Genomic DNA, 27,674 nt, shown 5'->3' with positions numbered 1-27,674 from the left:
TGGAGATCCTAGGAGCATAGAGAGGTGGAGGGCATTGAGAAAAGTAGCAGCTTAGTGAAAAATATCTAAACAGAAGCAACACTGTAAGATGAATACTCCGTTAACATGGAGCCAGAAGTACTCTTATAGGTCATGTACTTATCTCAAAAACTGAGGTCCAGAGAAGAGATGTGATTGGCCCCCATAACACATAGCTAGTGGAGAACACATTGAAGACGAGAACTCAGGTCTTTGAATCCCAGTTTAGGGCTCTTTCCATATGCTAATGTTGGATATTGATAGACTAGTCAGTGTGGGGGACTGGAATACTGTGCCAAAGCTTTTGATTGAAAGGACCAAGCCCCAGCTCAATCACTGCTCAGAGCCAAGAGCATCTCATCAAGAATAAAACTCTAAGATGATAAATTACTGAAGGAATAACCAATCACCAGACTACCCTTGGTCTTTTCTTTCCAGAAGAACAACAGTATATTTGATGTTTGGCCACTTCCATCTTTTTTTTTTTTTTTTTTTGGCCGTGCTGTGTGGCTTGCGGGATCTTAATTCCCCGACCAGGGATCAAACCCAGTCCACCGCAGTGAAAGCGTCAAGTCCTAACCGCTGGACCACCAGCAAATTCCCTTAAGCCTTCTTTTAAAGCATAAAATCTACCTCAGTGTGAGACATCTTGAAGTCTATATTACACATAGCAAGGTAGTTTGCAAACTACCTCCTTTCAAAGAGCTCAGCCTGGCTTCCCTTCTTTGCTCTTTTCTACTTCATGTTCAAGCCAATCCTCTCAAATCCTGTCTCCAGGAATCAAATCTGTGGAAGGTTGAGGAGGGGGAAATTTTGGTAATGCAAACATTACCTTTCCAGCCTTGGTTTTCTCAAGCTAAGGTCAATGATAAATGACCTCCCTTTTGGGGCATAATTTATGTCCACGTGGCCTTTTCGATTGAGCCCAAGGTTGACTAACAGGACACAACACTAGGAGGAGAGAGGGGTTGGCTCTGGGAGACCTGGAGGCCAGGGAGTATAAGTAAGACCAGATATGGCTGAAGGGGGCAGACGTGGGGGGCATGGAGAAATACCGGCTACACAAGCAAAATAAAGTCACACCCACCTTGGGAAATGCACTCAACATTTCCAAGGTTAGATCCAACTTGTCTTCCTGTGTTTCCTGCAATCACCTTTGTGCTTCCAGCACCCAGTTATTTAGTATAGCAAGATGGAAGGGGCAAGTCTTTCCTGGAATACTTAGCAGCACTTCAAACATTCTTCATGCTCTCATTTTCCTATTCTACCATCTTCTGGTTCAAAACATCTTAAAACTCCTGTTCTAGCTTCCAAGGCTATGGGTAATCTTGGAATCAGCTTAAACCTCTCTTCTGTTATTCTGAGACCTAAAATTCCTGGTTCAAGTAGTTAGTACTCGAAAGATATAGACAGAAACACAAAATAAATTCATCCAATTGAAAACTGGCCCAACAAAGCTAACAAATCCTAAAGGCCATACTTATCCCTTAGGCAGGGATCTTGAGGCAACAGTGAATCTTTGCACAGAACCTGAATATGACAAAACTGAGAATAGAGATGCCAATAAGGATAGCATGAAAATGGATGGTGTGAGGACCAGCTGTAGCCCTGTGTAAGATGCCAAAAAACTAAAAGCCCTGTGTAAGATGCCAAAAAAACTAAAACTAAAATGAAAGCTCTGCATCTCTAACAAACAGAAGCACCATGCCCTGTGCTTTACAGAAATGAATTTAAGGCTAGACCATGTATCTACTGAGCCACTACTACCAAATGAACCAGAAATTTGGGTTCCAGTTTTTATGCATCCATTACGTTTAAGCATAAAGGTCCATATGTGGCTTGATTATAGAAATTAATAGTTGGATAATTTTGTCAACACACTTCAATCACTCCAGCTGCCAAGGAATCAAAAGAACAACTTCACCTGAGAGTGAACTAATATGCATCATCATCCAACTCTTCATCGTGTTTTCCCTGACCTCCTAGAAATTCATTACAGCCCGTGGGAGTAGCCAGAGCGCTACTAACTACTCCTTATTCCATTAGCAATTTCTTATTGAGGTGAGGAATAAATTGGGACCTCGTCCTACTAGTGATGGTTAGCTTCCCTGCCTACAGAGACCACAGATATCTCCGAGGAAACTGGTCTTCTATACTGGCAAAACATAAGCCCTGAAAAGATCAAAGGCTCCAAAAGCACATCCAAACAAAATAAAAACAGAAAGAGATGAGAGCCATGTCCACAGATTTCTTATCAATCAGCATAACCAATCAGTCAAATGGTACACATGAGAACAGAAGCAACAATAAATCTGGTATAATCAACTGGGCTGTTTTAACTGATCATTATTTAAACAATGGGGGAGAAAACTACTTGACTTGGTCTGTTTGGGATCCAGTTAGAGCAAGACTGAAACCAAGTGATGGCCTTGACTTCATGATAAAAACGTTCCATAACAAATAGCCTTGACCATACTTTGTCCTTTCTGCCTGGTGCCACATTTAGCCAAAGACAGGCATGGAATCTCATCCAAGCAAGTCCGAGCCATTGCAACACATGTGCCTTCAGCCTGCACAGAGGAAGATCATATTCCCAAGTAGTAAGAATACCCACCAGTAATCAAAGTGACTGACAGGTGTTAACATTAGGGCTGTCATCACTAGAACTGGGAGATGGGCTGGGCTCCAAAATTTTGAATTTGGCACCAAATTTCAGTATACTCAGCACTTATTTTGTAATTAGGAGGTTTTGTCCTTGCACCCCCAAATTTTGTTACTTAATGTCCTTGCTGTAACCACACAACAATGTTTGATTTGTGGGTTACCCCATGCATACCAGTGAGGTTAGAGTAGTTAGCTCCTAATCATTCAGCATATTCTGTAAACAGCATTTCCTAGTGTGCTCCTAGAGAGTGTGTGTATGTGTGCGTGTGTGCATGTACCTGTGTATTCCATATGTTTGTGGTTAAATAAGATTGGGAAATTCCGGGTCTAAATTAAATGGGTTTCCTTTCTGCAGGCCTTCTCAGAACATTTAATGTGCCAATGAGCAATGTGAATCTCTAAGAAAGGCATATAATTTGCAGCATTTCACAACTTTATTTGACCACAAAACCCTTTTATGAAGAGCTCCTGGGGGTGGGGAGATGGGGACAGTTCTCAGAATACACTTTGGGAAAAACTGCTTTAAAAGTCTGCTCTCAGTGACTTCCAAGTGAGTAATAGATCGGAGCTGCCCGGGTGGAATATGCACTCCTTTGGAAGCCCCCCTATGTCTTCTGATAGACCTAAGGATAGTGTCTGGGACATTGAAAACAGAGGGCTTCTCAGAACATATCAGAACAGCTACCTGGGCCATGTGAGAATCTCCTTATGTCAACAAACGTTTATAGAGCATCCACCATGAATCAGGAGCTAAGCATTAAAAAACAAACAAACAAAAAGGTTAAGATTACTTTAACTTTGCATGGTGGAGACAGAGAAGTTTTCAGAAATAACATGATATTTGAGGTAGGGCTTAAAGGATGACCCCCAGGGGTCAGGGTAGGCAGAGGGAGACATTTTAAAGAGAAGGAACATGGGCTTCCCTGGTGGCGCAGTGGTTGGGATTCCACCTGCCGATGCAGGGAACACGGGTTCGTGCCCCGGTCCGGGAAGATCCCACATGCCGCGGAGTAGCTGGACCCGTGAGCCATGGCCACTGAGCCTGCGCGTCCGGAGCCTGTGCTCCGCAACGGGAGAGGCCACAACACTGAGAGGCCCACGTACCGCAAAAAAAAAAAGGAAGGAACAGTATGTGCAGAGGCACTGCTGCCTGCTGCCTTGTGCACTCCTCCCTGACGTGTCTGTACACACACCATATCATACTCTGGCATTTCCTAACGTGTTCCCCAAAGAAATGGGAACCAATGCTTGAAAGGAGTTGGAAAGCTTGCTGTAGGATGAAAATCTACCCATCACTGGACTGGAGCTTGTTTACCTAAGAGGCGGAGGTGTCCCTTTATTTATTATTAGGAACAATCACAGAACGCTGAAGTATGGTACATCCCACAAAATGCTGGAAATTTGTGGTAAGAATGATGAAGGTAAAGTAGGGGGAAGAGTGCTAACATTTATTAATATATATGTAAATTGTCTATCAATTTACATATTTTATCTCAATGATGAATTGTATGCATACATATTTACATTGCGTGTTTTGATTTACAGAGTGCTTTCATATCCATGATTTCATTTGATCTTCATGATAATCCTGTGAGCATGGGTAGGGCAGGTGTGATTAGCCCCCTTGTACAGAGGAGAAATGTGAGCCTCAGGACAGTTACGTGGTTAGCCCAACGTCACAGACTAAGTGGCAATATCCAGATTAGAAACTAAGTCTTCTAAATCCCAGTCTTACGTCCTTGATTTGTATTTCTCCTGTACTTCTTCAAGAGGCTGAAGGTACAGGGAAGCAGAGTTATACCTAATGTTCAACAGTGAAATAGGCTGTTTTATGAAATTGAAATGATTGTAGAGTATATCCTTGCCACAGGAGGGAGATTAAATGTCATGGCTTCTAGAGTTAGGGTCACCCTCAACTCTAAGATCCACTGACCATAAAATTCCTAGACCCTACTTCTCTGAGGTGAGGTTTATGATGATTAATCCTGTTCCTGGACAGTTCCTGTTCATCATACACTTGGTCCTCAAAAAGAGATACTCTTAGATGCTTAGGAGTTAGAACTTTTTCCATCGCAGATAAACCCATTGCTGTGGTACAACAAACACAGATCACATACAACCAATACCTCCAGGTTTCTCTCACATCACAAAATGGTGGCGAACAGATAGAAGCCACACATTTATCCAAATTACCATGTATATGAGTTTGCATTTTCCCAGAAACTTAAAATCTTGTAGCGCACAGTATATATCAGAAATTATGGGAGTAGACACAGTTCTGCGTTTGAACACTCATCATCCTGATATGGTGAATCTATTTTTTTTAAGAATCTATATAGTTGTTCAAACACCAAAGGTATTTTAAGAGGTAGAAAGTATGGACTGATAATAATCCACACTTGTCTTATCTGATGAGGGACCAGGATTCTCTTTACAGCCAAAGAAACCAGCCACTGTTCCAATTCCCTTGGAACATTTTTTGTCATATATTTACAGCTCCCTGTGCTCAAGAGAATGGTGCATCTGTCTGATGGAGACGCCTGGCTGCATTCTTTCCCAGATATTAATATAGGTGGCACTTTAGTAGCACAACCAATGACATGAAGAACCTGATTTGGAGAGAAACAGATGGCACCATCTTTCTTGGGCTAATTTTAGGATCCTGAAATAGTCCCTTTCCACACAAACCATCAGTGGAACCAGATTAAGACAGCTATGTCACATGGAAAAGGGAGAGAGAAAAAATGTGGTCTAGTGTGAGGCAAAGACAACGAACCAGAAACCACAGTGCTTCCCTTCATATTCTCCTGTCATAGAGTATGAGGGTCACTTCCACCTCTTTTCATCAGAATGGATGCTAAATACCAATGTAAGAGTATCTAAGAAGAAATGAATGGGCAAATCTCATTTCTAGTCACATACATTGAACAATCCAGGTTGCATCATGCACTAGCTGAATTCATATTCCAAGGAGTTTGTAGGACCTAGGCTCCAACACATCTTTTCTTAGCAGATAAGGAAGCTATAAGTGACTATTCTACCTGGTAAGTCAGAAACAGATTGAATTTCAAAGCCTCACATTCCTGGTCCACTGCTTTGTCTGCTGAAAAGACCTTTCTCCCAAATGAGACATAGTATATCAGGTACGGATGATGAGAGGTGGAGGAAGAGTCTCCCAACCAGAAATGATGTCCGAGGTGTAAGATGGTCAGCCAAAGATTTAGAACAAATGAGAAGAGGTATAATCTGGGGAAAAAAGCACCTACCTGTTTTCCATCCAGAGTGTAGAGTTTTTTGACAACCCCGGTCTCTAGTTTGATGGCTTCAGTGATATCAGTGAGGACTTGCTCAAAAGAGTGGGCTGTCTTCTTGTTCAGAAGCACACGCACAGCCTTCCGAGGCTTCACCCCACTGCGGATGATGGTCACCAGCTTGGGGCGCACGAAGTCCTTGTTCTCTCTGGCCTGGGCACTGTTGCTGCTAGCCAGGGACTGAGGGGCTTTCATATTAGCAGATGTCTTCACATTGACAGACCAGTTGGGATTGACATTCTTGGTGTACTCCACCTTTTTAAAGAAGTTGTCTGAGGAGCAAACATAGCTTTCCCCTAAGGGAAGAAATAAGTGGTGATTAGTTTAACAGCAGGTATATGGACTATTCTAGCCAAACTAATACACACTGACCTTGAAGTAGGACTTCTGGAAAAATGGTGATAGTAACAAACTTCCTGTGCAGTTCCTAATTAGGCCCTCTAACAACTTGGCTCATTCAAATTCAAGAGCAAGTAATCAGCAAAATATTCTTCATCATAATGGCATACTTAGTTGAAAAAAATCCTGTAAAGCTAAGGGTCCCAAGGATAATGAACATACCTAAGTATAATCTAACAAGTGGGGTTCTCAAGCTTGATATGATCTCGTTTGAATTGAAATGTTTACAGTAACTCCTAGGATGTGTGTTAATGTCTAGGGTCATTACTCGAGCGTTTTTAACGTGTCTCTATTTCTTAATGTTCTTGTCCTATTTCTGGACTCACAGCCCTATTTGTTATATTATGAACTGAAGAGAACTTTCAAAATCAATACATTTTTATTCCAAGTCAAAGTGACCAAAGTAACCCTGTGTATTGGGCATACAGTGCAAACTTGCCAAGAAGCCCGACTGTACTTTGTACAGAGTATATGGCAAAGCAGTAGAATACTAAAATGTGAAATATGTGTGTGTGGTGAATGTATGTATGTTTGTATCATTGTGTCTTTTACCCCCATACCCAGGTGGAGAAACTATCTAAATAACAACCTGTAGACACACACACACACACACACACACACACACACACACACTATTCCTTGTGTCTGCAAGTCTAGCTCTTGCTTGAGAAATGCTCTCCCCTGTTTCCACCACCCACCCCTCATCTTTCCATCTTCCTGAATGCCACACACTAGCTCAGTGTATTCAGGGCCGTCTTCACCAGTGCTCACCCTTGGCTGCCACAAGTAATGAGGTGGAGATGTGAGAATACACCGTACACCCTGATTTATGGATTGGAGGGGCCTAGTGTAATTTTCACATTTACCATGGGCTAGAGGAAATGACTAGTACAGCGGAAGAAATGCAGGGGCCAGAGGCAAGAGAAGGGGATTAGACACCTGGGACTAGAAGCTGCAGAAAAGAGGAAGAGAGGTAGGCTCAGTCTGGGGGAGAGACTATTGGAAAAGGTTGAATTTTTTGAGTGAAACACATTAGCCTCAAGGTATACAGAAGTTCATCCAGAGGTTGAGATGCAGAAAACCAGTGTGACTGAATCAGGCTTAACTCATCGGTAATAACGCTAAATCTATCAATCAATCAACCAACGCGAGCCCGTGCAAAGAAAGCATTAAACACAATTATAATCTGATGGCTCTTCTTCCTTTGGTCTCAGCAGGAGAACCGAGCAGAGACATTCACAAACGCCTGGCTGATGATTCACTCCCTGTACAAATATCTATTGCTTTGCTGTAGCACCAAAGCCTTTAAGTCGTGTTAATTGATAAATTTCTCAGTTAGTGCTCAGAGAAGATTCAGTGAGATTCTGTAGGGCACCTTTGAGGACATTTATATGTGTGTGTGGAGCGGGAAGGTAAAGTGGCTTGTAATGTATGCAAAGTGGCTTCCAACACTGCTCTGAGCCCCAGATGCTGCTAGTGTTCTGTCTTGACAGCGGGACCAAGGCATGGTTTGTAGATGAGCACAGGCCTCACTCCTGCACCTGGTGCATGGATGCACAGCCAGGATGGGGTGGTCAAAGACCGCAGCCTAAAGAAACCCTAATTTCTCTGGCTGCCACTGGCTAGCGCAATCCTACACAAGTGATTAGAGGATGTGGTCTTTAATTTTTGACTTAAAGGATGAAGGGACCCTTTCAATTCCCCCATATACTCACAGCCAGTATTCCCCATACTCTAGAAATGGCACTCTACCAGATGCATGGGCACCTTCCAAGAGGTCACTGCCTTTGAGTCAGATGTTTTCCGTAATTTGTCATGTACTTTGAAACTCTGTCAGACAACTGGTGGTGTGCAAATGTATGAGGCTATATATTTATGATTTCACTCATCCACAGTCTCCTCTGGAGAGTCAGCTGCGCAGCCCTATTAGGACTCTGGACTTTTTTTGCTCCCATCTCTTAAACCTCTTAAGCCTTTGAACTATGAGTATGATTAACCACCCCCCATGAAAATGAACATGATGGCAGACAGCTATAGTATCATATGGCACCCAAGAACTTTTCAGAGGGCCCAGCTCTCAGCCAAATCTATGTTGAACACTTTCCAACAGTACATTTTAGTCTCTCCACTCTCTTTCCTTTTGGCCCCAATATGAAGTAATGGAAAAAGAGCAGCTGATGTGATGTCAGTCACAATGGGTTTCCCCAATATTTCCTAGTTGTGTGCCCTTGGGCAAACTAACCTCCCTTGGCTTCAGTTATTTGTCTGCAAAGTGGGGATGATGATAACAATACCTACCTCTTAAGGTTGTTCTGAGGCTCAGAGCAGGTGATGCATGATATGCAGGGCTGAGCCCAGAGTCTGCTACATAGTAAGCACTTGATAAATGCCAGCTATCATTATTATTAAGGCCCTAATCTGAAGGAATAGAGAGAGAACAAGAAAAAGAGCCAAGAGGGAAAAGAGGAAGAAAGGGTGGAGAGAAAGGAGATGAAAAGAGGAAGAGTAGAAGCTGAAGGAAAGCAAAGCAGCAGCAGCAAGGGCAACCATCTTGGAACTGAGCTATAATCATTATATAACATGAGTACTGCCCCGGGACCCAGGCTTCAAAGATCATATTTCCTGCTAGTTGAAAGGAGGCCTCCGGTTGCGTCAAAGGCCAAATGTGGTAGCTTCATGGATAACACCTAGCAAAGCCACTTGCTGCCTCTGCTGGTGCACACTGAGGGCAGAATATCTTTTAAGACTATCTTTTTTTAGAGCAGCTCTAGGTTCACAGCAAAATTAAGGGGAAGGTACAGAGATTTTCCATACACCCCCTGCTCCCACACATGCCTCTGCCGTTATCTGTATCCCCTACCAGAGGGCAGGATGTTTGTGGAGGTTGAGGGGGAGTCAGATAGACCTGGATTTAAATCCCAGCCAGGCATTTACAAGCTGTATGACATCAGGCAAATCATTTAATCTCTGAGTCTCAGCTTTTCTGTCTACAAATTGAAGCTATTGCACTAGGTGACATCTAAGGCCCTTCCAGCTCTTAAGGTCTATAAGAAGGAATTTTCTTCTCTTTTCCATCTCAAACAGGCTCTAGGAGATAAAGTTGTTATGGTAATTCCATGTTAAAGAAAAGAAATAGGTGCCCACCACTGAGGACTCTCCCCTTGTACTACTGGAAAGACATCAAATGTGCTGCTTCTCTCGACCAAAGCTTCCTGGTTCTGATTTTGCAAGTGTCTGCAACGTGTGCTGCCAGAGCTCGGTGCTTTCCTGCACGTCCAGCTGCCTGGCACTTGGAGCTGGGCGAGGTGTATTGCACCTTTACACAGCTGGGTTCCCATCCTGCCACAGCTTCCAGGGGCCATTTCCCAATCATTAGAAGCCTAGAAGGAAATCTGGCTTCAGAGCCAAGCAAGGTGACAATTTGTTGGAATCGACAATCTGCTTCAGGGCGAGGGGGTAAGGAAATGAAGTCATGGAAGCACAGCTGAAAGGGCAGGAAGGGAACAAGCTATGGGCTCAAGATGATCTAATGTCTACCTCCCTCCACTTTCAGGAGAGCTCCATTTTCAAAAACATTAAACATATTTATAGTTTCTCAGTGCAAAAGCACTTCTGCCTGGGCTTTCTCCTCTTTTCCTGGGCTTTCTCCCTCAAGAAGAAAAATATTAAATGGTGGTTTATTGTATTATCAGGTCTATTAGTGATGTATCACTCTCCCAGGTATCTTAAAATCCTCCTCTTTGGCAGTGTGCTTGCTTTAGTAGTTAGAGGATAAATTAGTGAGAAAGTGGTTTCATCTCATTGGAACAAATGAGCTATGGCAAAGAAAGTGGATCATAGCTGGTGTCACTATACAGATCTCCCAACAAGACTGTCACAATTGTAAATATTCTGTCCCATGGTCTGCATAATAATGCTCAAAAGGACACCCCTAAGATTGATCTGGGTACTTACATACAAGGAAGTGGGGAAGGAATTAGACAGTACATGAAGGAAGAATAATTCTCCAATGAAAGACTAAACAAGACAAAATGAAAACTCACTGGTGGATTTCATTCACTGACCCACTGGGAATATAGCTAATACATATATGGCCACATTCTGTCTGGCTTCACGAAGATTGTTCATGTACCCAACGAGCTGTTGGAAAGCTGCCATCAGTAACCTGACTTTGGTCCAAAATGGTCCCCGTAATACTTTCAGTATCTAGCAGCAGACAGTAGACTAGAGGCATTAGACAAAAGAGTGCCACAAGGCCAGAGAGATTATTAACCAATTGCTTTCTATTTCATTTTATTTTAGGCTAAATACTTAATAATGTGGCCATTTGGAAACATAGTATGTTCTATGCTCCATTATTCCTTTACGATCTACAAATCAAAAAACAAAAACAGGGCTTCCCTGGTGGCGCAGTGGTTGAGAGTCCGCCTACCGATGCAGGGGACACGGGTTCGTGCCCCGGTCCGGGAAGATCCCACATGCCACGGAGCGGCTGGGCCCGTGAGCCATGGCCGCTGAGCCTGTGCGTCCGGAACCTGTGTTCCGCAACGGGAGAGGCCACAACAATGAGAGGCCCGCGTACCACAAAAACAAAAACAAAGGTTTATGTATTCCTAGGAATTCCCACAATTGTACATAGCTGAAGGGGACCGTCAAGATCATTTAATCTAGTACTTCCCAACTTTAAGTGCTCATAAGACTCACCTGGGGAAATCTGTGAAAACAGACTCTGGAGCACTAGCCCTGAAAATTCTGAGTCAACAAATCCGGGGTGTGGCCCAGGAATTGATATTTTTCTAAAGCTCTAAAAGATTCTGAAAGGCAGCCAGGTTTGGGAGCCACTGGCTATTCCAACCCTTCACTAGCATCATCATTTTTTTTATTGGAGTATAATTGCTATACTATGTTGTATTAGTTTCTGCTGTACAATGAAGTGAATCAGCTATACGTATACCTATATCCCCACCCTCTTGGACCTCCTTCCCACCCACCCCCATCCCACCCATCTAGGTCGTCACAGAGCACCAAGCTGAGCTTCCTGTGCTTTATAGCATGTTCCCACTAGCTATCTAGCATGGTAGTGTATATATGTCATTCCTATTCTCCCAATTCATCCCACCCTCCCCTTCCCCACCCCCCGTGTCCACATGTCCATTCTCTACGGCTATGTCTCTATTTCTGCCCTGCAAATAGGTTCATCTGTACCATTTTTCTTATTACTATTATTTTTTTACATCATGAACAGTAATAGTCCCTTGTAGCTGTAGTTTTACCTTGTCAATGTGTTTCCATATTTATCATCTAATTTTATCCTCACAATCACTCTAATAGATAAAGAAGGCAGGTATTACTAGTCTCATTTTACAGATAAGAATATTACAATAGATATACAAAATGTGGTCTATACATACAATGAAATATTATTCCTCAGAAAAAAAAGGAATGAAGTGTTGATACATGGTATAGCATGGACAAACCTTGGAAACATTTTGTAAGTGAAAGAAGCCAGTCACAAAAGACCACATAGTGTATGATTCAATTTACATAAAATGTCCAGAATGGGCAAATCTGTAGAGACATAAGGTAGATAAGTTGTCACCTAGAGCTGGAGGGAATACGGGAAATGGGCAGTGACAGCTAACTGGTACAGGGTTTCTTTTTGGGGTGATGGAAATGGTATAAAATTAGATTATGGTGATGGTCTCACCACTTGTAAATTTTCTAAAAGTCATTGAACTGTACACTTTCATTGAACTGTACACTTAAGTTGGTGAATTTTACAGTATGCAAGTTATACCTTAATAAAGTTGTTTTTTTTACGTTGTTTTAAAAAGAGAGAACATTAGTCACAGTGATGATAAGGACAAACTTATAGTCATGTAGCTTAACCAGCTATAAACTAGGATGACTCAAATAGTACCAGCCACCCTTTATTGAATGCTATCATATGCCAGGCAGAATACTAAACACTTCGTATCCATTGTTTTATTTAATCCTCAAAGCAGTTATTCCCACTTTACAGATGAACAACTGAGGCTCAGGGAGTCTAAATGGTTTCCCCTGAGTTCACACAAGCTAGCAGGTGGCAGAACTGGGATTTGAACCAAATCGGATTCCAAAGATTTTTCCTATTGTAATCTTCTGCCTCTAAGATGAGAACCCAATGCCTCTGACTCTTCACCCAGGGATCTTTCCAAACTTTTTCATTTTGAAGTCTCTTGGGAAGCAACATGTATGAATTACTATTTTAAAATCTTTCTTTTAACCTCTTCCAAAGGTGAAAAAAGTAAAGGACTTCTGTCCTCCATCCCTACAGTTGCAAAGGACAAAAAAAAGGAGAGAAAAAGACCCTTTTTCTTTATCCTCTTCATATCTGTACCTTTTCCCATCTGGCTCTGTGGTAGTGGGATATTGGTCACATTTCTCAATGCTGCCCCAGAGATACCCCAAAATTTCCTTGACTGAATGGGCCATACTCAGGACTGAAGGGGCACTGAGGGCCACTGCAGTTTGTGGTTGTATGTGACTTGTGGATAAATGCGACTAGTCTTATTTACATTCTGCATAGTCCAGAAATTCACCAGGAAGTACTACTACTGCACCTGGGAGTGGTAGATAAGAGGAGTCCAATCTAGCAGGACTCAAAAGGATGAAGAGAAAAGAAAGCTGCAGTCTTCAAAATTGTATTTATTACCTATATTGAGCTAAGATCATCACAACACACACCCCAATACACACACACACACACACACACACACACACAGAAATCCAGGGAGGAAAATCAATATCAAGGGCTAGCCCTTGAGCAAGACATGTTAAAAAATGGATTTGGGGGAGTAGGCAATTTGTGCATGATATCACTCATATCAGACACAAGAACATTCTAATCCTTGCTCCAAATACAATGTCACTTGATTCAGAATTCTGCCCGAGCATATATCGTGGTCTTTAAAAGATCGCAGCTAGCGGAAATAAGGACATGCTGGGTGATTCAGGGAGCTTTTGTTTATGAAAATTATTACAGAGAAACCCCTCCAGTTTGACTGAGATGTGGATTTTCCAGTGACAAAAGACACACACCCTATCGATTACGCTGTTGGACAGCTCCCTCAGCCTAGCTTCAAGTCCTTCAAGTTTGCTCTGACTCTCCTTTATTTTAAGATATTTGCTAGGATGGCCAATCCTTCAATGTTCAGAAGAAGCCTAGGATTAACCTCCACCTGGCCATCCAGCACCTGATCAAATAATCTAAGCCTCCTCAGCATTGTTTCTCAAGGTCAGCTTGGAGAAAAACCTCAGACTTGAACCCCCAGACCCAGATCCAGTAGCCATATGGACACTGTCTTATAAGTAACTAGCCCCACATCACTCAACGTGACTTGAGAAACAGCAGCTACTTGCGAGAATGTGGTCTTGTACAAGGGAAGCCCTCATGCTCCTTTGTCTAGGAACACAAGAAACCTAGAAGCAGTGAAGCAGAGGCGGGGCACTCCCATCCATACCAAGTCCTTTAATGTGCTGTTTCTCCTTCCTTGCCTGCTGTTTCAGAGAGATCTGCCTGTTCTAAACTCATCTTTGCTTGGGGGAATGGAAAGAATGAGGAGGGAGGGCTGGAGAGTGGGAAGAGGTTTTGGGGGGAACATTTTCATTATCACCACTCCTGAGTGCTGTCCTTTAAAGTATTGTCAGGTTAAACTGATCGCATATGTTACACCCATTAAAAGGTGGGGTAGGGAGGCATCCTCAAAATACTTGATTTAATAAAGTAAAATATTAAGACCATGTCCCAAGATCTATTTTTCTAAATGATCACAAAAAAGACTTCATGGCTGGGCAAGTTTTGGTAAGAGCTGGGATTTTCCCTATGTTTGAGTTGGGTACACATGTTGTCAGGATTCTCAGCAATCTTGTCATAAAATTCGATTGCAAAACCAAAATCTGAAAAGGATTTCAACAGATTTAGGTACAGTGAGTCAGTTCCTATTCTAATAGGGATAGTCTTTATTAAAATACCAGACATACCTACAGCTTTTTTTGGTATTTCTCTCAATGACCTCAGCCTTAGGGACACACCCTGAAGTGGGCTTTTTAGAAGCAACAGCTGAGCAGTGACCACTTACCTAAAAGTATAATCCTTTGTGAATACGTCCAGGAAGTCCAGCTTTTAGGGTGCATATTTCCATGAGTTGCAATTCACAAAGAGTCTCTCAGCAGTTCAAAGGATATTAGCATATAATATTTTCTCTCTGTTAACCCAACCAATCTTCCTTCCTCATTTTATACCCCTATTGATTTTATGGTCTGCCTCAATAGTGCTATTTAGAGTTAACTATGAACACATTCTAGAGTAAATGACACAATTCAGATTTTTCTTTGTATACCCTGGGAGATAAACACAATGCATTATCATCACCAGCCACACTTCAACGCCAGCCGAAACTGAAGACCATGAAGGGTAATGGCTAATGATTCTGTCAATGCCTATAGAATTAGAAGTCTAAGCAGCAACCTTGTGTTTTTACAAACACATTTCCCAATTTCTTTTAATAAAATCCAAGAAATGTACCCATAACTAACGATGCAACCTCCCACTAAGGGCCACCACCCACTCCTTGAATTACCTTCTTCCAGTTCATCCATGCTTCCGATTTTCCTGGATCCATCAATGGTGTAAATGTAACGCACTCCCTGAGGCAGGTTGATGTTGTCAGACAGAGATCGTGTCAGGTCAGCCAGCAAGGCGTCAAAGCTGCGAAAACGGTCAGAGGACACAGCGTACACAATCCCCTTGAAGTAGCGGTCCCCATTGCGGTAGAAACGTACCTTCTTGGCTTTCTTCTCGTTGCTCAGCGCCTGCAAGGTTCGGGTTCGGTAGAAGCTACAATGGGCGCTGTGAGTGGGGCTAGGCAGCCCATTCATCCGTGAGCCTCTCATGTTCCTGGATGTCTTATCTCTTTCATCAAAATGTCCAAAATCAAGTTCCATATTTTGGTGGAACCTCAGAGACCTGAGTGTTGGAGAAAAGGGTGGGGATGAAAAGAAGCAAAGAAAAAGGGGTGAGGAGGGAAAAAAAAAGAAAGGAATTCAAATATTAGCCAGATCCAGATCTGCAATCTGCTGCTTGTGAAAAGAACTGGTTGAAAAAAGCCCATGACCCATCTGCTGCTTGCCCCTGACCTGCAGGAATATTGATTTTAATAGAAAAGAAGGAGGGGCTGGAGGGGTGCTGCTGGCTGCGGGCATTGGGGTGAGAGATGGGGAGGGAGGCACTTCTGGCACTGTTCCAAACACAGGAGAGGGAGGGATTTTGAAATAGCTTAAAATCCTGGGACTTCCTGACACTGGCTCCTATCAAATTGTAACTTCGGGCTAAATACATTAAAACTGGCATCTGTTTCCTCACACATGCCCACATGACTAACACTTGTAAATGAATCCATAGCCTGACAAAATCCCCCTTGAAGGGAACAGAAGGACCTAGCCAACGTTAGCATCTCTAGCTCAGGAAGCAATCTTTGCATCTTAGTAAAATGACTATGAAGGGGAGTGTTTTAATTTTATCCCAAACCCTCTTTCCTACTCTAATGTGTGCATCCCCTCCCCCCAGAATAAAAAACTGGAATTCTCCTTTAAAGGGACAGCCTCTAGGGAATAGCCAGAGTCTTTGTGCTATTCATCAAACCCCTTCCCCACCAAGCTGGTGCAGCTATCCGAGATTCATAAGAAATAAGCTGAAAAAAAAAAGGAATTAGAAAAATCAGTTATTTAACGAGTTATTAGTTCTGCTTTACTCCTGGTATCCGCCCCCCCTTCTTTATGTGCTCTACCCACCCCCACCAATGATACAGCCCCACCTCTTAATGGAATCATTTAATTGTTGAAAAATTCCCAAATGAATCCTTTAACAGCATATGGGACCTTTAGAAGCAAGCACACCTTTCATTGTTCTGGGCTTCTACCCTGAATGAAGGGGCATTTTGCCCTCACAGCAGGCAATTCACCCCAAATTTGTCTATTGCCCAGGTGTGTTAGCTGAGGCAAAAGATGGTCATCTGTCAGATTTGCTTTCCCCCTTTCTGCTGAAAGAAAGAAAGGAAGGAAGGAAGGAAAAAAAGAAAGAAGAAAGAAAGAAAGAAAGAAAGAAAGAAAGAAAGAAAGAAAGAAAGAAAGAAAGAAAATCACAATATGAAACCAAATACAACAGAAGCCCCAAACGCTAGCAAAGGTAGTGACAGCCTAGGAACCAAACTATTAACATGCATCGCACAGATGGGATAAAAGGACTCACAAAGCAAGCAGGGCTCAGCTGCTACGCACTGCCACACTGAGATATTTGCAAGGGACCAGGAAGACAGGAGATAAAGGAAGACTGGTGCCTAGCAGGTTTGCCAGGCTCGATCCCTCTATTCTCCCAATGTCACCATGACCTGTGCTGAACTCAGCATTGTCTCTGTCAGACAACCTGCAGTGTAAGAGACCCCACCTCCTCAAGACAAGTAGCAAGCATTTCCCCAGGCATTCCAGCAATGCTTGGCTTTGCTTTAGAATCTGGGGTGCTATTATTCTAAAATCAACATCACAGTGAAAACAAAGGAACACCAAACTTACTTTTCTAAAGGAAAATCCCAGGTAGAGGCTTAGGGAAAAATCGGATAGAATAAGGCCAAAAAAAAAAAAAAAGAGGGGGGAGGTAAGAGGGAAAGAGAGAGAGAGGACACACCGAGAGCGGGAGAGAGAGAGAGCTTTGCCTTGTGCTTTTCCCGTTTGACATCTGTTACATTCTCCCTGAAAATCACTGGAAAGCCCCACTCACCGGTTTTCTGCTGGTTGGGTGGAGATGCTGAGAGAAAGAAAACCAATCTCTCTATGCCTTTGTTGTCTGAGCTCCAAGCAAGAAATTCCTGCCAGGGTGGATAGATGCCTTCTAGGTCCTAGTGCCTTGTCCAGCTTCTCCCCTATAACTCAAGCTTAGTGAATCTCCCCCAACCTCCTTTGATTAATCACATGCTTTTTTTTTTCAACTCACCGGCTGCATTAACAGCTAGAAAGGTTTCATTTATAACCAACAGGAAATTGCAGGGTAGCAAAAAGATTGCACAGGCAAGCTCAGAATGCTCTAATGAGCAATGTGCTAGTCTTTTCTTTTAGGGAACTGGCAATTTCACTTGGCCAAAACCTTGGCCTAATCTGCCTGGGGGCCAGACTCACAGTCAAACCAGGCTTCTTAGAAATTGTAGCTCTCTTCATTTAACCTTGAGAGAAAACAATCAAATATGCAAATTCTTTATGGCATTTTAGTTCATGCATCCAACAACTGGTTGTTTGGAAATGAGGTTAGTGGAGTAGACTAAGAAGCAGTAGGAAAGGGACAAGACAAGGGAAACTCATTCCAGAATTTCATGGAGGATGAAGTTGAAGACGGATCCCAAAGACCTTTTAGCTTGGTGTAATAATTTTGTTAATGGGATCTGCAGCGTTCACCTTTGAGAATTTGAGACTTCAAATCTAACCCAGAGACTTTTCTGTGTGAAGTGAGTCTGATGGCTACAAGATAAATATTAATAGCTCTTTCCTCAAACTGCCTATTTGTCACTATCTGGCTTCTTTATATCAAATATGTTATAAAAGGCAAGGAAGCATGCATATTGAATTCAAGAAATCAGGCCAAATAATAAGACAAAAGAAGAGTAAGGTGAGGGTGGGCTACCATATTCACAACTGAGGCTACATGCATTAATATGTAGCAGTATTGAACTATCATGGTTCCATTTTTGCTTGGCTTCCAGGAAGCTCAAAGCTAATAGCATGCTCAGGAATTATCTTATGTCTGATTCCTAGTATAATTAACCCTACTTTTTAGAGATAATGCTAGATGATTTATAGTTAAGCTCTTGCTATGCACGTATTTTACTGTAAGCTGCCTTAAAATGGGATTAAATATATGATTTTTCTTCTCTGGAAGGTGATAGCTCAGCAAAGCCTGAGCTATCTATGTTAGTGGGGTGTTCAGCGTCAAGTGTGCAACCTGCCCAGTCAAGTCCTCCCTACACTTTTCTGCTGCTCTCCTCTTTTCTAAATAAGTACATCAGGGGACAACATGTGTCTGCCCTGTTTTCTTCCATTTGTTTCTGCCTTACATTGTGGCCACCTCTTGAAAACTCAGGGTTATTCAAGTCAAGGGCAGAAAAATATCAAGAAATAGAGGCAGAGAAATATGGAAATTCCAACCAATGACTGCAACTTCTTTGTCCAGCAAAGCCAATGTCTTAAATTTTTTCTTTCACATAGTAAGCATTCTCTAAATACACAGCAATTGATTTTGCATCAGAACTCAAAATCATTTTATTTCTGGTGAAGATATAAGAATGGATGGGATGATAAAACTTAAACATGAAGGATTTGGAATAGATCTTAGAGAAAATTTCCTCATGATCTAGGCTTTTTAACACTACTGTGGAAGCAAAATGTCTTTAGAAGACAGTCTAGGATAGATGGCTTTGTTTGCCTTATATATACCAGAGTTCAGAGGGTGAACAAGATCAATGTTTCCCAGTGTGAGGTATGTGGATGTTAATAGGTATTCTTTAAAAAGAGAAAAAAGTTCTATGGTCAAATATGTTTGAAAAGTGATGGGCTAAACAAAATTTGTTTTCTTTATCATAAACTTCTCAGGGCCTTTAATATGCTTAAAACATGGTACAAGTCTCCGAGAAGGCAATTTAGTATAAAGGGCTTCCTGCTTTTTTTTTTTTTTTAACTCAGGATCTTCTTTTTCCCCAGAGCATCTCATAGACTTATGTTCTGTGGGAAAACCTTTTTCAAAAACTGGACTAGGTTATCTCACCAACGTAATTCTTCTCAAAGAATTCTCAGCTACTAACCAAAACTTTTTCTCTCTTTCCTCAGAGAAGGATCACTGGCAGAAGTGAAAGGCTCAGGCACAAGTCCAGGGGAAAGTACATCTTTCTGTATGGAAGTCAACTTTGAAGATAAAGGGAGAGTCATGATTGAGGGTTCAATGGCGTGAAGAGATTGAAGGATAAGTGCAGCAACCCCATTGTGGGAAATGTACCATTAAGATCTTTTGAGTAATTAGTGTGCTCAGTACCACAGGAAAGATGCAGAGTAGATAACATGTCACTGCCCCTGAGGAACTTGAAGATTCCCTGAAGAGACAGGACAAAAATATGTATGTTGCAAAAATCATGAAGGAGAAGGGCTGTGGTCTGGGTTAATCAAACTCAGGTTTAGGATCAGTGTCAGGAAACAAGACCATCATCCATCATACACACACACACACACACACAAAGAAACACAATCATTAGTTTACATTACCTATCAGAAACACAGTGAGTAGCATCTAGAGTGGAGTGGGATAAGCGAACAGGAAGTGAGGTTGGAAATATATACAAACGGTTTATGGGGACCAGAAAACTATAAAGTACATAACAGAAGCGGTGAATAAATGTAGAGCCAGACCATGTTCATGAATGGCAAGATGCAACGTTGTAAGGGTATCAGTCCTCCCCAAAGTGATCTATATAGATATGAAAAAACTCCAGTTAAAAACTCCAACAGGAGGGCTTCCCTGGTGGCGCAGTGGTTGAGAGTCCGCCTGCCGATGCAGGGGACACGGGTTCGTGCCCTGGTGCGGGAGGATCCCACATGCCGTGGAGCAGCTGGGCCGATGAGCCATGGCTGCTGAGCCTGCGCGTCTGGAGCCTGTGCACCGCAACGGGAGAGGCCACAGCCGTGAGAGTCCCACGTACTGCCAAAAAAAAAAAAAAAAAAAAAAGAAAGAAAAAAAAAAAAAAACCTCCAACAGGAGTTTTTGTGAAATTCACAAATATCAGGTAAGTATTACCTTTTATTATGCCCCAAATAGTCACATGCCACCTCCCTCACTTCTTTCGGCTTTGCCCACGTATCAGCTTCTCAACAAGACCAACCCAGACTATTCTGTTTAAAGTCACAACCTTCCTCCCAACCCAGCCCTCCAATTTCCTTTACCTTGCTCTATTTTTTCTATAACACTTATCATCTTCCAGCATACTCTATAATATGCCTATTTATTATGTTTATTATAAACCTACCCAAAGTAGAATATAAGCTCCACAAGGGCAGGAAAATTCTAACAGCTTTAATGAAATATAATTCATAATGCCAATGGTAATATTTCGTTTGCTTTTAATACTATATGCAAAGTGCTTAGAACAATGTCTAGCACAAAGTAGGTTTGGGTATTTGTTTAACTGGATAAAGTAAAGAAAACATGGACCCTTCAGTAGATGATATTGGGACAATTAACTTTCATATGGAAAAAATTAAATTATATCCCCAGTTCACACCATACATAAAAGTAAACTCCAGATGTTTTAAAGACCTGCATATAAAGAACAGGACTTGAAAATTATTAGAATAAATTGTAGGAGATTCTCTTTAATTCCTTGTGACAAAAAGACTTTCTTAACCAATATGCAAAAAGCAGAAATGTTATAGGAAAATATTGGTAAACTTGATTACATGAAAATTTAAAGCTTCTGAAGGCAAAAGATAGCATTAAAACATGAAAAGATAAGTAACAGACTAAGAAAAAGATATTTGAATCTTATATAACTGACATAAGATTAATTAATTAATATTAATTTTATATATAACCTATATATATAATATCAATAAGAAAAAGGCAAAACTCCAGTAGAAAAAAAATGAACAAAGGATATGCCCAGGTTGTTCATAAAAGAGGAAACCCTAATGGCCAATAAACAGGTAAAAATATGCTCAACCTCACACATAACTAGGGAAATCCAAGTTAAAACAGAAATTGCATCTTTTACAAGCGTTAGATTGGTGGAAATTTTTAAAGTATGGCATCCCAAGTATAAGCAAAGACAAAAAGCACCTGGAACTTTCATACGCTGTTGGAGGAAACATAAATTAGTACAATTTTGGAGAGCAGTTTTTGGTAGTAGCTAGTATAGTTGAAAATGTATATCAACCTATGATCCAGAAATTCCATTTCTAGATATACATCCCACAGAAATTCTCACACACGTGTTCAAGGAGACAGCTACAAGGATATTCATAAAAGCATTACTGAAATGCTGAAAACAACCCAAATGCCTATCATCAGCATACTAATTTGATTAGTGGTTATTCATACAAGGGATGTTATATACAGTGAAATAGAATAGATGCGTGCTAAGTGTAAGTGGTGGTGCACAGGTTTCTCTGCAGCCATAAGTTTTCATTTCTCTGAAAACTAAATGCCTGGAAATGTAATTGTTGAGTCATGTGATAATTGTGTGTTTCATTTTATAAGAAACCGCCAAACTGTTTTCCAGAGTGGCTTAATATTTTATATACACACCAGCAATGTATGAGAGATCCAGTTTCACTGCATTCTCATCAGCATTTGGTATTTTTATTTTAACCATTCTAATAGATGTGTAATGATATCCCTTTGTGGTTTAAATTTGTATTTCCCTAATGTGTAATGGTGTTGAACATCCTTTCATGTGCTCATTTACTATAACTGTAGAGATTCTTCAGTGATAAGACTCTTTGTGCCTTTTGCCCATTTTGTAATTGGATTGTTTGCTTTTTTAATGTTGAGTTTTAAGAGTTCATTATATATTCTAGATCTGAGTCTTTTGTCAGATATGTGGGCTTGCAAATATGTTCTCTCAGTCTATAGCTTGTCTTTTCATTCCCTTAACATTGTCTTCCATAGAGCAAAAGTTTTTAATATATTCATTTTTTTATGGTTTGTGCTTTTGGTGTCATGTCTCTTCATAAAGCCCAGATCCTGAAGTTCTCTCTTATGTTATGTTCTAAAAGTTTTATAGATGTATATTTTATATTTAAATCTATGATGCACATTGAGTTAATTTTTGTATCAGGTGTGCGATATAGATTATAGTTCATATTTTTTGTCTATGGATATATAATTGCTCCAGCACCATTTGTTGAGAAGATCCTCCATTGAACTGCTTTTTTACCTTTGTCAAAAGTCAATTGACTAGGGCTTCCCTGGTGGCGCAGTGGTTGAGAGTCCGCCTGCCGATGCAGGGGACATGGGTTCGTGCCCCGGTCCGGGAAGATCCCACATGCCGCGGAGCAGCTGGGCCCGTGAGCCATGGCCGCTGAGCCTGCGCGTCCGGAGCCTGTGCTCCGCAACGGGAGAGGCCACAACAGTGAGAGGCCCGCATACCGCAAAAACAAAACAAAAAAAAAAAACAAAAAAAAAGTCAATTGACTATATCTTTGTAAATCTATTTCTGTTCTATATTGAATAGCAGTGGTGAGAATGGACACTCTTGACTTGTTCCTGTTCTTAGCTGGAAAGCATTTAGCCTTTCATCGTTAAGTGTGACATTAACTGTGAGGTTTTTTTGTTTGTTTTCTGGTAGAGGTACTGTATCAAGTTGAGCAAGTTCCTGTATTCCTAGAGTTTTCCAAGGTTCTTTTTTTTTTTTAAGTCATGAACAGGTGTTGAATTTTATCAAATCACTTTTCTACGTCAATGATTTGATTGTGTGATTTTCTTCTGTAGTCTGTTAATACAATTGATTACATAGATTGATTTCAGAATGTGTACAATTTTGCATGTGTTGGCATATTTCTTAATGATTTTAAAAATTTGGAATCAAACATGAACTAAGGTAATTTTCCATATTTCTTCAAAATAATTTTTAAAATTACTCAGACAAGTAACTTAAGCAGAGTGTTAGCAATCAGGTAATCAGGAAAATATTTGGCAGAGGAGCATATAGCATATATAGGCAAAAAGGGAACAAGTTAGAAAGTGCAGTAGTACTCAACTCTGGCTTTATAATTGAATCAAATGGGAAGCTTTTATTTATTATTATTATTATTTTTTTTTTTTTGCGGTACGCGGGCCTCTCACTGTTGTGGCTTCTCCCGTTGCGGAGCACAGGCTCCGGACGTGCAGGCTCAGCGGCCATGGCTCACGGGCCCAGCCACTCCGCGGCATATGGGATCCTCCCAGACCGGGGCACGAACCCGTGTCCCCTGCATCGGCAGGCGGACTCTCAACCACTGCGCCACCAGGGAGGCCCTTTTTTTATTTATTTATTATTTTTTTTTTGGGAAGCTTTTAAAAAATACTCTTGACTGTGATTTAATTGATCTGGTATGGTTTCGAAGCACTAGTATTTTTTAAAGCTACCCTGGTGATTCTAATGTATAGCCAAGGCTGAAAACCACTGGCATAGTGGAAAGAACCTAATAAGGTAGACTTTGGAGTCAGATCTGATTTCAAATCCCAGTTCCACAGCTTATTAGTTACATGACACTGAGCAAGTTAGTGGAGTCTATTTATAAAATGGGGATAGAGAATTAAGCTCATATCCTCCTTGAGCCACTGCTATTTACAGTTTCTTCACTTGCTGTATTCTACCTGACACAACAGAAAAATGATTCAATACATAGTCATGCTTGAAATCACTCTTGGTGGGCCAAAAACTGAGAGGACTCCTTAGAAGATGAGAAGTAGATCTGTTTTGATTAAAGAAGGAAACCACAGCTCAGGACATGCATGGGAGAGCATTGGAGAGTATTCTTATAGGTAATAAAAGTACCCCAGGAGTTCTCTGCGCCAAAAGGTAAAAACTATGACAAAGGAGTGGTCTTAGAGGCAACTACTCAGTATAATGGGAAGAAAAGCCAGAAAAGCCAACTCCTCTCTATCCTTTTTCCCACTGCATGGGCCAGCAAGCAGTAACAGAGGGATCTGTCTTCAAGTGAAAGCAATGAATAAGGGAGCTTAAGACAGTGAGATAGTCTAGTAACATGGGTGATGGGCAATGGCAAAATAAATGGGAGTATTAATGAGAAATAGAGAGGTACACAGATTCATCAAGGTACCCTTATTATGGCATGTTCTCCACCTCACCCACTCTGATTGAAAACAGCAGATACATATTTTCCCTCTATTCTCTGAAACAAGTTGCATAAACAGAAGGAGCAGACAGTCTAAAACAATCTCAACTACAGAGAGAAGCATATAATAAGAGAATCACCAAACATTTAAACAAAGCAATGCCATGAAATAGAGACAATACACTCAACAAATGAAAGGACTTTCATTAGATAAGTAGAGTCCTCAGAACATGAATATAAAATAATAACCTCAGAATGATAAGGAAGGATATTACATCTATGAAAGAACAATTAATTATAGAACAATAATAGGTAAATATGAAAAATAAGAGATTTTAAAAAATAAATAACATAGGTGAAGATAATAAATGGACTGAACTAAGATTTGTGATGGATAGAAACAGAGATGAAATCATAGAGCTGGAAAATTGGCCTGAGGCATTCACCCAGAGCATAGTATAAAGGATAAGGGGATGGAAAGTAGTAAAGAAAATGTGAGAGGCATGAAGTATAAACAAATCAAGAAATTTCCACATTTGTCTAAAGGAAGTTCCATTGAATAAAAATGGAGAGAATGGAAGGAATCAATATTTGAGGAATAAATGGCAAAACAAACAAAGAAAAAACTCCCTAGAATTGAAGTCATGAATCCTTAGATTGGAAGGGCCTTATAAATGCCAAGGAGGATAACCTATTTTTTTTTAATTTATTTATTTATTTAGGGCTGTGTTGGGTCTTCGTTTCTGTGTGAGGGCTTTCTCTAGTTGTCGCAAGCGGGGGCCACTCTTCATCACAGTGCGCGGGCCTCTCACCATCGCAGCCTCTCCCGCTGCGGAGCACAGGCTCCAGACGGGCAGGCTCAGTAGCTGTGGCTCACGGGCCTACTTGCTCCGCGGCATGTGGGATCCTCCCACACCAGGGCTCGAACCCGTGTCCCCTGCATTGGCAGGCAGACTCTCAACCACTGCGCCACCAGCCCAAGGATAACCTATTTTTAAAAAAGAATAGTAATTAAAAAAAACCTCTAAACCTGGACACACCACAGTGAAATTTTAGAGCATCAAGGATAACGTGAAAATACTAAAATCTTTCAAAGAGAAAATAAAGACCACTTACAATGAACAAGAATAAGTTTGACTTTCCATTAGCAAAATCAGATGCAGGACAGCAGTGGAGCAATATCTTCAAACTGTTGAGTGAAAATAATGTTGAACCTTGGATTTAAGACAAAGCCAAACTATTATATGAGAGAGAGGGAGAAATAAAGGTGTTTTGGACATATAAGAACCCAGAAAACTTACCACCCCCAAAAACTCTCGGAAAGAATTAGTAGAGAATATACATCAGCAAAAAGAAAAATAATTGGTATAAAGCAATGATGTTAAGGAAATAAAGCTTAATCATTTATGTATTATTTATATAATTAAAATTAATTGTAAACTATAAGATGTAACCTATCTCCACCTGGGAGAAAGTTTGGCAAGTGTAAGGTCAGTGAAAGGTGTTACCTATAAATTTTGCTTGGACTGAGCAAAACATTGTGTTCTCACTACATCAACAAAGGGAATGTGAATCCTTAATGTAGTTTTTCCACAAGTTTAGAAGAGCATGAGTGGTGCCTGTGGTCACTGGCCTAATTTAAGTCTCAGGAAACAACTTCTAGAAAGTACTTTCTCATCTATAGCCAGTCCCAGGGATCATTCCTGGATTAATATATTCTTGTATGGATCAAAGTGAAAGAAGAAAAAAAACTGACCTACAGCAGTATACTCAAGAGATTTCATTCCACAAAATATTTCCTGAGTTTTCTTCTATGCACCAGGCTCTGTGCTAGGTGGTGAGGGGTGCAATGATAAAAAGACAAAGTGGAAGTGGAAGATCCTGCTCTTTTTATTCTCAATGAAAACCTTTCTTAGAAGCCCCTCAGCAGACTTTCCTTCAGGTCATATTGGCCAGGATTAGTCCCATTTCCATGCAGAAACTTATTACTGACAAGGGGAATGAGACTACTGATTGGCTTCAATTAATCATGATTCACTTCCTCTGCATAAGAAAGAGTTCAGCCCCCATCCCCATTATGGCTACACAGAGGAAGGTGAAAAAATTGGAGTTCTATTAGTGAGGAAGAAGTGGAAGGTACCAACAAGGTTTGCTACAGTATTTAACATTTCTGAACCACATAGTGGGGTCCTCACCATGTATTTTTCCTCAAAGAAATATTGTGACTGTTAAATGAGATAACTCTTGTTGTGTTCAATAAATGTAAATAAATGTCAGCTATTAATGTTGTGGTTGATGTTGTTATTTGGCTTTTAATTCGTTATCTCATCAATAGCTGGTTCTTTCCATTTTTCCCTTATGTCACCCACAGTTTGACATCAATGCCTCATTTCATGGCCAGAAGGTGGCTACAGAAATTCTAGGCATCACATGCAGATAATGTTTCTGATCTTCAGTTTCTCTATCTGTAAAACAGATATATTCATATTTACCTCAATGATTCATTGTGAGGACTAAATGAGATCATTCATATAAGAACTCAATAAAGTTAGCTACTATTGTTGTTGTTACTGACATCAATACGCTCTTGACAGTGCATGGCATAATGTCAAGCTCAAGGCAAGTGCTCAACAAATGGTAGCTCTTGTAAATAAACATGTGCATATCTGTGCAAGAAAAGGCTGGGAAATCTCCCTGACCTTGGGTTAAGCCAAACCTTCTTACATACAACATCAAAAGCAGAAATGACCAAAAAAAAATAGATACCTTGGATTTCATCAAAATAAAAAACATTTGTGCTTCAAATGATACCATCAAGAAAGTGAAAAGACAACCCACAGAATAGGAGAAAATATTTGGCAAATCATATAGCTGACAAGGAATTTGCATGTAGGATATATAAAGAACTCTTGCAACTCAAAAATAAATAACCCAATAAAAAATTAGCAAAGGATATGAGAGACATAGCTTCAAATAAGATACACAAAAGGCCAATAATCACATGAAAAGATGTTTAACGTCATTAGTTAGAGGGAAATGAAAATCAAAACCAAAGGAGCCACTAGGATGGAAGAATCATAAAGGCAGATAATGAAAAATATTGGACACCTGAAACTAACATATTGTAAATCAACTGTACTTCAATAAAAATTTAAAGAAAAGAATGTTGAGAAATTGGAACCATTATGCAGTGCTGATGGGAATGTAAAATGGTGTAGCCAATGTGGAAAAGTCTGGCAGTTCCTCAAGTGACTAAAAGTAGAGTTACCATATGATCCAGCAATTCAACGCTTAGGTATATACCCAAGAGAAATGAAAACATAGGTACACAGAAAAACTTGTACACAGATGTTCACAGCAGCATTATTCATAATAGCT

The 27,674-nt window shown here is 40.8% G+C and overlaps 1 protein-coding gene across 2 annotated transcripts in view; it reads right to left on the bottom strand.

The window, feature by feature from the left end:
• Positions 1–15,392, bottom strand: part of DCX (doublecortin) — a gene marked incomplete at both ends in the record, with an annotated part of 121,526 nt that extends 106,134 nt beyond the window's left edge. Inside the window, 2 exons of one of the 2 annotated variants that reach the window (XM_081222529.1) lie at positions 5,949–6,289; positions 15,014–15,392. In XM_081222529.1, coding sequence (XP_081078655.1) covers positions 5,949–6,289; positions 15,014–15,377 — 705 coding nt within the window. The remainder of the gene's footprint in view (positions 1–5,948; positions 6,290–15,013) is intronic. The other variant, XM_081222528.1, reaches the window with a different exon arrangement.
• Between the last annotated feature and the right edge of the window lie 12,282 nt (positions 15,393–27,674).

The sequence above is a fragment of the Mesoplodon bidens genome, assembly GCF_964165515.1.
Source record: "Mesoplodon bidens genome assembly, chromosome: X".
Classification (NCBI taxonomy): Eukaryota; Metazoa; Chordata; class Mammalia; order Artiodactyla; family Ziphiidae; genus Mesoplodon; species Mesoplodon bidens.
This window is presented reverse-complemented; position numbering and strand designations above follow the sequence as displayed.